This window comes from Podarcis vaucheri (genome assembly GCF_965113315.1).
Source record: "Podarcis vaucheri genome assembly, chromosome: 16".
Lineage (NCBI taxonomy): Eukaryota > Metazoa > Chordata > Lepidosauria > Squamata > Lacertidae > Podarcis > Podarcis vaucheri.
The window spans coordinates 8,241,345-8,254,090 of NC_138754.1; the positions used below are offsets into that span (position 1 = coordinate 8,241,345).

At 48.0% G+C, this 12,746-nt stretch overlaps 1 protein-coding gene across 1 annotated transcript in view; it reads right to left on the bottom strand.

Moving 5' to 3' along the window:
• Positions 1-12,746, bottom strand: part of NPR1 (natriuretic peptide receptor 1) — a 65,708-nt gene that overhangs the window by 35,375 nt on the left and 17,587 nt on the right. The window contains exons 2-3 of the mRNA XM_082202091.1: positions 4,585-4,784; positions 367-480 (exon numbers count right to left, since the gene is read on the bottom strand). Coding sequence (XP_082058217.1) covers positions 367-480; positions 4,585-4,784 — 314 coding nt within the window. The remainder of the gene's footprint in view (positions 1-366; positions 481-4,584; positions 4,785-12,746) is intronic.

A 12,746-nucleotide genomic window follows, 5' to 3' on the forward strand; every position in this document is an offset into this window, starting at 1 on the left:
GCGTGCTCTGGTCCATGGGGTCACGAAGAGTCGGACATGACTAAACGACTAAACAACAACTTCACAGGGTTGTTGTGAGGATAAAACGGGGAGGGGGTACCACATATGCCACCCCCTTGGAGGAAAAGGCAGCGCATTGATTTAAATAAATGAATAACAAAAACACGCACCGTTGCAAAATAATGGATTGCTAGTTGCCCTAAGTTGACCCTGTTAAATGTTTCCAGCGAAGGCAATGATGCTTTCTTATGGAAATGAGACAAAAGCAGCAAAAGGCAGGCATTCCCAGTCAACGGGCCTCCCCCAGACCCTCTTTGCCTGTTGTGGGGAGCCAGGAAGGCAAATCTACCACCGCTGCTTCCTTACCAGCCCGTCTTCCATGGTGAAATTGAACTGGGCTTGAGCCCCTTCCTTGACCTCCTGCAGGAACGGCCTGTATTCCGGGTTGGTGGGCTCTGCGTACGTGATGATCATGACGGCCTGCGCAGAGGGCGAGAGGGAGGCGTGCGCTCAAAATCACTTGGAATCATCACAGAACAGTAGGGGCCAACAATCACAGCTAAGGAACCCCCCTGACTGTCGGCCACCCAGCCTCTGTTTAATAACCTCCAACGAAGGAGAGTCCGCCGCCATCTGTTCATCGTCAAACAGCTCTTGCCTTCAGTAAGTTCTCCCTGATGTTTAGTTGGAATCTCCTCTTGGAAGTTCGGAAACAGGGGGCGACGGGAACAGCCCTCCCTCCGTGATTCGCCCCCAAAAATCAGGTCCTTGGAGTTACACTGCTCCTGTCTATGGAGTTTCCACTTAGCTATTTTGCTCTATAGCAGTTGAGAGACCTTCATGAACATACCTTAAGCCCCTCGTTTTAAGAAACCCACCGGGGTGGCAAAGCGGTGACCATCCAAGGTTGTGTCAAACTCAGTTATACTCAGAGTAGACCCCCTGAATTCCATGGGCCTAAGGGAGTCACGGCTGTTAATTTAAATGGGTTTAACGCTGGACATAACAGTTGGCTTCAAAAAAAACAAAACTAGTTTGTATTCAGGATTTTCTTGTGTTACAAAACAAATAAACAAAGGAAAGTACATACGGTGTCTCCATTATTTAGCTCATAGAATCTTTTTCACAGTTTGTGAAAAACACTCTGTTTTTAAAGCCTTCTAAGCCAGGGGAGCAGAACCTGGGACCCAACTGCTGAAAGTGGCCCCCTAAGCCTCTCTACTTGGCCCTTGAAACGCTCTCCCCAGGCCACGGCCCTCACTCATTGGCTCTGCTGCGTGTAGAGTTGGAAGGGACCCCTTGTGGTCATCTAGTCCAACCCTCTGAAATGCGGGAATCTCAGCTAAAGCATCCATGACAGACGGTCACCCAACCTCTGCTTAGAAACCTCCAAGGAAAGAGTGTCCACCACTCCTGAGGGAGACCGTGTCCTCGAACTCAGATCTTGCCTTTGTGAGAGGGCAGGGTGTGTGTGTGTCTGCAAGTGTGTAGAAATTAGCTCTACCAAACCACAGGTGAAATTTCCACCTGTTGCCTTGCTCACTTTCCCTGCTAGCCTTGCCCACCTGTGCCTTGCGGCCCTCGGAAGGTTTCCCAGAGATAAATGTGGCCCTCGGATTGAAAACAAAGTTGTGCGTCTCCCAGCCACCAATCTAAGCCAACAGGCATCGAAACCTGCCCCTCTCCCCATAGATATTCAGGCCGGCTCTCAGCTCCCTGGGCTATTAATAGCCTATAACTTGCCCGCTACTCCGAGGGAATTATCTTGCTTCCTTCCTCTCACGCTGGAGAAAAGCAAAGCCGGCCAGGTCTGGCCAAAGTCATCGCCCTTCCCCTCCACCCTAAACCCCCCTCAGCGCCCCTCTCCTCCGACGGGATCTTGTGCGGAGAGGGAGTCCCAGACCAAAAAGGCACGGCAGGGATGCCGGGTGGGATTCGAACCCGGTACTCCAGGAGTTAAATGGGTGGGTGGGTGGCAGGAAGGAAGGAAGGAAGGAAGGAAGGAAGGAAGGAAGGAAGAATAAAGAATTTGCCGAGGCCCGAGAATACAATCCATCGCCTTCGTGCCCATAGGAAGTTGCCTCACGCAGACTGACCGTTGCTCCAGCTAGCGCAGGGTTACCTGCACTGACTGGCAGCAGCTCACAGGGAGCTTTTCCCAGACCTACTTGGGGCCTCTTACACACAAAGCAGGAGCTATAGTTGTTCCCCTGATTTAAGTAAGGTTCTACTCCTCATTGTTTTGAATAAACGCCTGGTTTCAAGCACTGCCTTAGACCGGCTGTAAGGCGCAAAGCCTGGCTTGCAAGATTCCTAACCAGGCTTGACCAACCCAGAAACTTCATTCTGAGGTGCAGATATACACAACTCTTTTCTCTTTGGCAGGCTGAGAGGAGTTCCCTACCAGGACAGACTTTGCTCGTGTGCTCAAGACATCGAGTCTATAAAACATATTTTGCTGTACTGTGCGAAACATGAGCAAGCCAGGGCTGAACTGATATTACCCTTGCTGGTATCTTTCCCAGGAAAATCAGAGGCTCACTATGTCAGGTTCCTATTGGAAGACCGGACAAACACTAGTTATTTGCAGAAATACTGTAAAATTTATGAATGTTAAAGACATTGAAATGATTCTAGGGGCTCTAGCAATAAAGTAAAATGTAAGATTGGAATAATAATAGACAAATTGTTAGAATATGAATTTGCTGAATAAATTTCTAAAAAGGGATACAAGAATGGGAGACGTGAGGAAGTCGGGAAAATAAGTCAATTGAAGATGAAAAATTAAGAAAGAGGAATTTTTTGGTTTTTTTGGTCATATGTGTTTTTATCTTTTTTTTCTTTTTCCCCCTTTTTTCTTTTGTTGTGTTTAATGTTTGTATTTTTGTACTGTATTTTGTGACTTTGTATCTTTCTTGTTTTTGTATTTTTCTTGAAATTTCTTTTACTGTTAAAATCTAATAAAATATTTATTAAAAAAAAACAAAAAACACTAGAACATTAGCAGTGGCGAAGTCTTTATCGGTGGTTGCAAGAACCAACGATCCCTATCTTTAAGTCTGAACAAAATGCTTGTTTAACCTGGAGGTAGGCTGTCTGAATTGTGCATTGCTTTGTAACAATTTGTTGAGTCTCTGGACTGTAATAAAGATTGATTGATTGATTGATTGATTGATTGATTGATTTTCTCTTGTAAGCAGGATACTGCCCGATCCGCAGCTCCCTTCTGTGCCTGAAGAGGGCGTCGTGATTCCCAAGCGCAGAACTGAGGCCTAGTAACTTGAGACCCCGGCAAGTCTTGACAATGGCCAACTCAGCTGCCAACCGCAGCCCATCTCGGCCTCAGGGCAGCTTCCAAGTCCGTCACAAAGCCTCATTGTCATGCCCGTCCCTGATGCTCCCAAGGCGCTGGGATCCCCGCCAGGCACTCGCAGTTCCCCCACGGAAGCGCAGCAACCTCCGCAAGGCCTCCTCTTGCCAGGTGTTCTTGGCACAATGGCCATGTTTCTCTCTTTCTCTCTCGGCGGCCGCTTCCTGGCAAAGCATCCGCGCCTTTTAACGGCTTCCTGACCGGCAGAAGTTCCAGAAGTCCAGCTTTCCCTGTCACCTGCCATTGCCAGGAAGAAGCTTCCCCGGTTGAATTTCTGCCCATCGCTTGGCTTTTTTTTTTCCCAGCCCGAGGGCCGCTTCCCCTCATCCGTGACCTTCCAGGGGCCGCATGCCTGTGGTGGGCAGGGTAACTGAAGGCTATATTCAGCCAGAGGTCTCCCTTCTTTTGCATGGGGAGTAGGACATATGCCACACAGAGGCCCAAGGGCCAGTTAGAGAGGGCCCGAGGGCCACATTCCATCGTGGGCGGGGCCAGAGGCAAAGTGGGCGGAGCAACAGATGGGACCCTGACATTGAACAGAGGGACACACCAAGAAAAGTCAGAATTTTCCACACACCGCCTAGTAAAAGACTACAATTCCCAACACGGTTTATCCATCAGTCCCGGGGAACTCTGGGAACTATAGCTCTGTGAGGGGAATAGGGGGCCTCCTAATAATCCTCAGCACCCTTTAACAAACTACCATTCCCAGTATTCATTGGGGGGGGAGCGGTGGCTGTTTAAAGTGATATCAGAGCGCTCTTAAATGCATGGTGTGAATGTTAAGTCCATTAATTTCAATGGGTCTCTACTTTGAGTGGGGCTTAATTGCCATGGCTTCCCCCAAAGAATTATGGGAGCTGTAGTTTGTTAAGGGTGCTGAGGGTTGCTAGGAGACTCCCCCATTCCCCTCCACAAAGCTACAATTCACAGAGGTGGCTTCACAATCCATTCCTCTTCCCAGGTTTAAAGTGGCATTGCAGTGCTTTAAATGTACGGTGTCAAAATGGCCATTAATCTCAGCGGGTTTCCACTCTGAGAGGGGCTTAATTGCCTACAACCCAGAAGTCCGCACTGCGGGAGGTGGGGGGGGGGAAAGAATGGACAAACGCTGTCAAATACGTACAAATGCATATTCATTTCAGCTCAAAACACATGCGATGGAGAAGGGACCGCCCGCTGGGGTGGCGTTGACGACTGCACAGGACCCTTACCTTGTAGGCCTCGCGGGCAACGGTGTCGTTCCCGTCGCCCCGTCGCCAGGGGAGCTGCCGGTCGGGGAATGTGGAGCTCTGCAGGCTTGCCCCAAAGAGGTCGATGTAGAGGAAGGCGTATTCGCCCGCAGCGAGCCCCTCGCGATGCGCGTGGACCATGAGCTCGCGGAAGATGTCAGGGGCGCAGCAGACGAACACAACTGCAAGGCAGAGAAAGGAAGGCTGTGAACAGGGTGGCCGCTATGGTTGCAAAGGTGTCTCGAGACACCGGGGTGGGAAATGTGGAAGGAGGCTCCCCTCTTTGGGACGAGAGAAAGCAAATCACTAACATGTTGGGTTATTTCATTTCATTTCATTTCATTCTTTAAATTTAGTTACCGTATTTTTCGCTCTATACGACGCACCAGACCACAAGACGCACCTAGTTTTGGGAGGAGGAAAACAAGAAAAAAAAATCTGAATCTCAGAAGCCAGAACAGCAAGCGGGATCGCTGCGCAGGGAAAGCAGCAATCCCTCTTGCTGTTTTGGCTTCTGGGATAGCTGCGCAGCCTGCATTCGCTCCATAAGACGCACACGCATTTCCCCTTACTTTTTAGGAGGGAAAAAGTGAGTCTTATAGAACAAAAAATACAGTATTTCTTTTTATAATGGCACAGCTCCTGCCCGCCTAGCCATTCAAAAGCATGTCAAAGTTCAAGTAGATAAATAGGTACCGCTCTGGCGGGAAGGTAAATGGCATTTCTGTGTGTTGCTCTGGTTTCGCCAGCCACATGACCTGGAAGCTGTCTGCGGACAAACGTCGGCTCCCTTGGCCAATAAAGCAAGATGAGCGCCGCAACCCCAGAGTTGTCCGCAACTGGACCTAATGGTCAGAGGTCCCTTTACCTTTACCTTTAAGAATACATCCATAAGTACATAAACCACATGTCTGAAATAGAACAGCAATCCTGAAGCCATCTTGACTATTAATGACCCCAAATATTTCCTCTGCAGAAGGAAATATCTTAGAAAAACCTCTCCCAATGGTTCTTTTCACTTACAAATCCTTCAGCTCCTGTCTTAAGGGCATCATTTGCATAGGAATAGGGTCCGTCTGAGACCTGAATTTGATAAATAGGTACCACTCCAGCGGGAAGGTAAACGGCGCTTCCGTGCGCTGCTCTGGTTCGCCAGAAGCGGTTTAGTCATGCTGGCCACATGACCCGGAAGCTTTACGCCGGCTCCCTCGGCCAATAAAGCGAGATGAGCGCCACAACCCCAGAGTCGGTCGCAACTGGACCTAATGGTCAGGGGTCCCTTTACCTTTTTTATCCATTTCTATACCTATTACTTAGCTGGAGAAACTGCAAAATCGGTTTCGGTTCTCAAACTGTTTCAGAAACTCAGGTTCGCCTTTCAGTGTGAAACAAGTCACATTTCGCATCCTGTATCTAAGATAATCCTGGCAGGTTCTTTTATAGAAAGGTCCGGAAAACTGCCTGCAAACAGATCATAATATACTGGAATGTCCCCTCCACACACACACTTTCCCGTCAACTCTGAGAGATCAAATCCCCGCCATCTCAGGGGTTGTGCACACATTTCCCCCTATTTTCCATCCTTGCTGAGTTGGAAATACAGTGGTACCTTGGTTCTCAAACTTAATCCGTTCCAAAAGTCCGTTCCAAAACCAAAGCGTCCCCAAACCAAGGCGTGCTTTCCCATAGAAAGTAATGCAAAACGGATTAATCCGTTCCAGACTTTTAAAAACAACCCCTCAAACAGCAATTTAACATGAATTTTACTATATAATGAGACCACTGATCTATAAAATGAAAGCAATAAACAATGTACAGTACTGCAGTCACACAATCAATCAATCAATCAATCAATCAGTAGCTGAACTGAGTTCCACAAAGTCACAAAAACAAAACAAAAACAGCCGCAAAAACAAAAAGGCAAAATAAATAGCAAAAACAAACAGACCTCAGCGTAACACTCAAAACGGAAGTGTGGCACTTAAAACGGAAACATAAGACTCAAAACAGAGCACGTTCGGCTTCTGAAGAAAGTTCACAAACCGGAACACTTACCGTATTTTTCCGTGTATAACACACACACACACACACACACACAAACACAAGACGCCCCCTATATTGGGGGGACTCAAAATTAAGAAAATGCAGTATGCACTATCCGTGTGTGAGATGACCCCTTATTTTAAACTTCAAAAATATAGTCTTATTCACAGAAAAATATGGTACTTCTGGGTTTGCAGTGTTTGGGTGTTGTTGAGTACCAAGGCGTTTGAGAACCAAGGTGCCACTGTACAAAAAAACAGCCATTTTTCTTCCACCCTCCCTGCTCCCCCTAAAAAATAAATAAGCTGGGCTGCGCACACCCAAGTCGACAGCCAAATCCTCTCCGCTGGGAGCCATCGGCACCTCCGGGAGGTTGCGAAAGGAGAGCTGTCTGTCTGCATTAAAAAGGCCCTTCCCTTTCTTGATCAGATTCTTCCCCTCTTGCCAGGCCCTCGTCAGAGAGGGGGGGAAAGAAGAGAGCAAACTGGAGCGAAAGGAGTACAAATAGAGCATCCGTCAAGAGACCGTCTCTCCCCTTTGCTGATTTGCGTTTGGAGCACACAGGAAGGACTAGGGCTTGGGAGAGCAGGGTTCAAATTTCCACTCAGCCAGAAAGCGTGCTGGGTGTGAGCTTGGGTAAATCACCATCTCTTAGCCTGACCTACCTCACAGGGTTGTTGTGAGGAGGAAATGGGGGAGGAGGACCCACGTACGCCACCTTGAAATCCTAAATGGAATAAATAATAATAAGGCACTAATCCTCAAGGGAGTCTCCCTGTTGCCTCTCTGCATGAGCAGCGTTCCCTCATTCAGCCTCTGAAAGGTATTCTCTCGCACGCCTCTGCAATCAGCTCCAACCGGATTGTCCTGTCATGAGGGCAAGAAAAGAGGGCAAAATTTGGGGTTCTGGAACCCCAGTATCTGGATGCGGGTGGTGCTGTGGGTTAAACCACAGAGCCTAGGGCTTGCCGATCAGAAGGTCGGCGGTTCAAATCCCTGCGACGGGGTGAGCTTCCGCTGTTCGGTCCCAGCTCCTGCCAACCTAGCAGTTCGAAAGCACGTCAAAGTGCAAGTAGATAAATAGGTACCACTCCAACGGGAAGGTAAACGGCATTTCCGTGCGCTGCTCTGGTTCGCCAGAAGCAGCTTAGTCATGCTGGCCACATGACCCAGAAGCTGTACGCCAGCTCCCTCGGCCAATAAAGTGAGATGAGCGCTGCAACACCAGAGTCGGTCACGACTGGACCTAATGGTCAGGGGTCCCTTTACCTTTATATGGAAAACAGATTTGAAAAGCAAATAACTTATTTCTCTTATCTTACAAGGCTGTATTGCCAAATCCCGGGAGAGCTTTGATATTAATGATTTTGATTGCTGGCATTCAAGGGGTTGGCAGATTGCCCAGCTGGAAAAGATCTCTCACAAACTGAACAGAGCTGAAATGACATTTCCCCCCCTTCCATATATGCCATGATTTTATTTCTTCTACAAAATGTTGAGGCGCATGATCGCTCTGGGCGACCAGTCTATGCAAACCTATAAAGAACCTTTATTCTCAGCAAAGAAGGAACTCACAGGTGGGGAAACACTTTTCTTTTTTTTAGCTATTAATTTTTAAGGGGATATTTGCAGGAGTTAATCCTTCATTATCCCTTTGGAGCTGCGCTGTGTTTTCGTACTTTTGCGCTTCCGGACTGCGAGGCTAAAATGTTCGATTTGTGGTTTCTCTTCTGTTTGTTATGCTGGAACTTTTGTGTTGCTGCTGTTAAGAAAAATAACAATAATAATAATAATAATAATAATAATAATAATAATAATAGACTGACAAACAAGAGATAAATGGGCTGATAAATCATCGGAAGAGAACCGGCTGCAGAGTCAATGAACCTGCAGGCCGCAGCAGAGAGAGAAAAGATTTGGGGAGTTGGCAGTGGGAAACAGGTGAGTCTCTGAGATAGGTGCTAATATGCACAAGTCTGCTTTCTGTGCTGGTCCGAGAGGCGAGGTCCAAGTCTGGTCTGTGGTCAAAGGCACAACATGGAGGCAGTCTGTAGTAGCTGAATCAGGGTGCAGGGCAGGGAGTCGGATCAGGAACAGGCATGCAAGCAGGGAGCCAGGGCGGGTCTGGAGCTCAGGCAGGAAAGCAGGACAGGGTGCAGGCAAGAACAGGCTAGCAACAACATTGCTCCCGCAATCTGGGACTGGGGCTGGCTGGCTTTTATCTGCCCCGAGGCATAGGGCGGCCCCGATCCTCAGGTGACTCGCCTCTCCTGGCCTGGAGGCGAGCACTCCTCCTGCGGGAACTTAGTTCCCTCCGCCTCTCTGCCCTGAGCCTCTGCAGCTGAGGAGAGGCTGGAGGGTTACCGGACCCAGAGGCAACCTCAGCTTCCTCTGACGGGGCTGAGAGTGGAGCACCTGCAGGCAATGGGTCCTCCATCACCTCAGGAGCCAGAGGAGACTCAGCTGATGCCTGCACCTGAGGATCCAGCACAGGTGAGGACCCTTCAGGCTCAGGCCCCAGCCCCGGCTCAGCTGGTTCTGGAGGCGAGGTGTTATGTACTGAGTTGAATAGGATCCAAAAGGCAGCAGTTTGATTGGTCCTAGAACAATAAGGTCAAGAATGAAGCAATCTGATTGGTCCTAGAACAATGCAGCAGTATGACTGGTCCGCAGGAGCCACCCAATCCAACTCCAGGTGGAAGTGAATCCGCAACCTGATTGGCCTACAGGAGAATCCCAGAATTAGCCAATCACGTGCGGCCCACTGTGTAAATAATGTACAGTGGTGCCTCGCAAGACGAAATTAATTCGTTCTGCGAGTTTTTTCGTCTTGCGATTTTTTTCGTCTTGCGAAGCACAGTGTCGGAAAAGTTTTGGAAAAGCTTCAAAAATCACCAAAAACCTCAAAAAAGGCTACCACACCGCGTTCTATGAGTTGCTCCTCGAAGTCAAGTCGCAACTGTATTAACGGTGTTAAGAAAAAGGAAACAAACTTACAAAAAACGCAAGACGTTTTCGTCTTGCGAAGCAAGCCCATAGGGAAATTCGTCTTGCGAAGCAGCTCAAAAACCGCAAAACCCTTTCGTTTAGCAAGTTTTTCGTCTTGTTTCAGGAAGCTTTTAATGTTTGATGTATTATAGTATTTTAATATTCTTTTGGAAGCCGCCCAGAGTGGCTGGGGAAGCCCAGCCAGACGGGTGGGGTATAAATAATAATAATAATAATAATAATAATAATAATAATAATAATAATAATTCGTCTTGTGGGGTACCACTGTATATAAAGCAGATATCTTGGGGGAACTTTCATTCCTCACTACAATGAGCTGAATAAAGAGCATGAAATCCACACTCGACTCTGAGTATATTTCACGGGGAATCCTGTGTAGGCTGGGATTCCTCAGGTTCAGCATCCAAATCCCAGGCCATCACGCCTTCTCCCTTTGGGACGGGGCCCAGGACAAAGGCACCTAAGGATGGAGGCCAGTCCTCGTCACTGAACCGCGCTCTGTCCGACCAGGATCAGGAAACGGCGACTCAGCAAAACAGGAAAACTCTGGCTCAGGGGGGCCAAGCTTGCGGCGGTGACCCCTCCCCGTGGACAGAACGCGCCCCTTGACCTCAGCAGCCGGTGGAAGGGGGGGAGTTCGGGCGGGAAGGACGCTCAGCAGGAAAATAACAGGATGTCTCTTGGCCGGGGCCCAAGAGAGGGTGAAAATTAGTGAAAGGAGCCCAGGCTAAGCCCTGGACACCCTGCCCTTCGCCACCACTGCTTCCGCCTTCAGTTGGGCACAGAAAGTCCTGCCACCTTTTTTCTTCCAGTTGGGAAAGGGCTCCTGTGCCTTGGCTTATTCTTGTGAGTCGGGCCACAGGTCCACCTCGCATAGTGCTGCCTACTCAGGCTGGCAGCAGCATTCTCTTTCCGTATCGTAGAAGCACAGAATCGAAGGTGTGTACTTTTGTAAACCGATAAAATCTTTAATAAAACTATTTATTTAGAAAAAGGGTTGGAAGGCTGACTACAAGGGTCATCTAGTCCAGGGGTTAGCCAACTTTTTCAGCAGGGGGTTGGTCCACTGTCCCTCAGACTTTGTGGGGGGCCGGACTATATATTTTTTTTGGGGGGGGGGATGAACGAATTCCTATGCCCCACAAATAACCCGGAGATGCATTTTGAATAAAAGGACACATTCTACTCGTGTAAAAACACACTGATTCCCGGACCGTCCGTGGGCTGGATTGAGAAGGCGATTGGGCTGGATGGGACATCTAGAAAGGATAACACGACGCAGCTACACAAGAACACGAGTCATTCCCAAAATATAATTATAAAGAAGCCTCTTGCATAAGTACCTTAAGCATGCTAACAATGAGAGGTGTGAGCTTGAAATATCTCTTGATGCTCTCGTTTCCAAAAGATATCTCTCCACATTCTGCAAATAAAAAATATATTTATATTGATACTATACTAGGCTGCACTGAAATGTTTAAATGTTTCTGTGATTGTCCTTGAATCTTCCCAGCCTCTCCTGCCGCACCCTTTGAGAAGCACTGCTCTCACACTGACACCATGTTGGCTCTAAAAAAGAACATTTTTGTTGGAATGCAATCATGTGGGAGAATGGGGGACACCTGGGCCTCAGAGGAGCGACGGTACTTAGTATTTTCGGTCCGAATCTCTGTTCTCAAGCAGGGATTCAGCCCAGATCAGTGACACGTACAGAGACACAACAGGGAAGCTCCTTCCCCCGAAGGCGAGTCAGTCTGATGCACCTCTGCTTGAAGAATCCAGTCGCACCCAAATGCAATATTGGAGAGTGTTATGAGAATTTCAAGGTCTAAGATATAAAATATAAACCACTTGTCTGAAATAGTTTAGGAGAACAATCGTGAAGCCATTTTGACTCTCCCAAATTGATCTCAAATCTTCCTCTGCAAGGAGGAAGGAAATGGGAAAACCTTCCCAATGTCTCTTTGCTCACAAATCCTGTCTTAAGCGTGTATCTGTGTATGAATAGGGTGAGCCTGTGATCTGGATTCAGGAACTGAGTGTTTACCATCACAAAAGAATGGCCAGATTGCCCAAGTAATACAATCAGTGACCATTATCAGGTACCCTGGCAGACAGGTTTTCTGCTGTAGACCGCCTCTTCTGTGATGTATGTATGATGTATTGGGGAGGTGGTCTTGAGCTAGAGGGTGGGCAATTTCAAAAATCTATATAAGGGCTTGCACACCATTGTTCTGGGTTCCTCCTCCCTCCTGCGTGTGGTGAGTGGGGACCCTGTTGCAACAGTTTAATAAAGATCAGGCTTACTAGCCGCTTTGCTTCTCAATATTCTCTGCTTGGCCTCTGTTATTTTCTCCTCCCGATAGAGAACCTACATAAGGACTCTATACAGGCTCTTGGGTACCCCATAAGGGAAAAGGAGCATTTTTTTTTTCTTATAAGAGACAGAATAAATAATGCTACACTTTTCAGGCTGCATCTGGGATTTGCTGTGCCCAGCTGTGGGCACCACATCGAATCGTAGAGTTGGAAGGGGGACCCCAGGGGACATCTAGCCAGACCCCATGCATTGCAGGACTTTAAGGAGGGCACTAGCAAACTGTCCGGAGGGGAAGACCCCAGCGCTCAATAGCCGGGAGAATCGAAGGTTTTAAAGAGAGACATGATGCATTCAAGTATCTTATGTCTTGTACAGGCTTGTCTCTTGTTGCTCCAGTGACTTGCACCTTCCAAGCATCATTCCACTTTAGCAGTTGATGCAACCAATCGTTCCACTTTACTGGGGTGCATTCAGACACGGGGGATATTCATAATAATAATTTCGTATTTATACCCCTTCCAACAAAAGATTAAAAATACAGTGGTACCTCGGGCTACAGATGCTTCAGGCTGCAGACTCCGCTAACCCAGAAATAGTACCTCGGGTTAAGAACTTTGCTTCAGGATGAGAACAGAAATCGCGCAGCGGCAGCAGGAGGCCCCATTAGCTAAAGTGGTACCTCAGGTTAAAAACAGTTTCAGGTTAAGAACGGACCTCCGGAACGAATTAAGTTCTTAACCCGAGGTACCACTGTACATTAAAATGTCAGTCA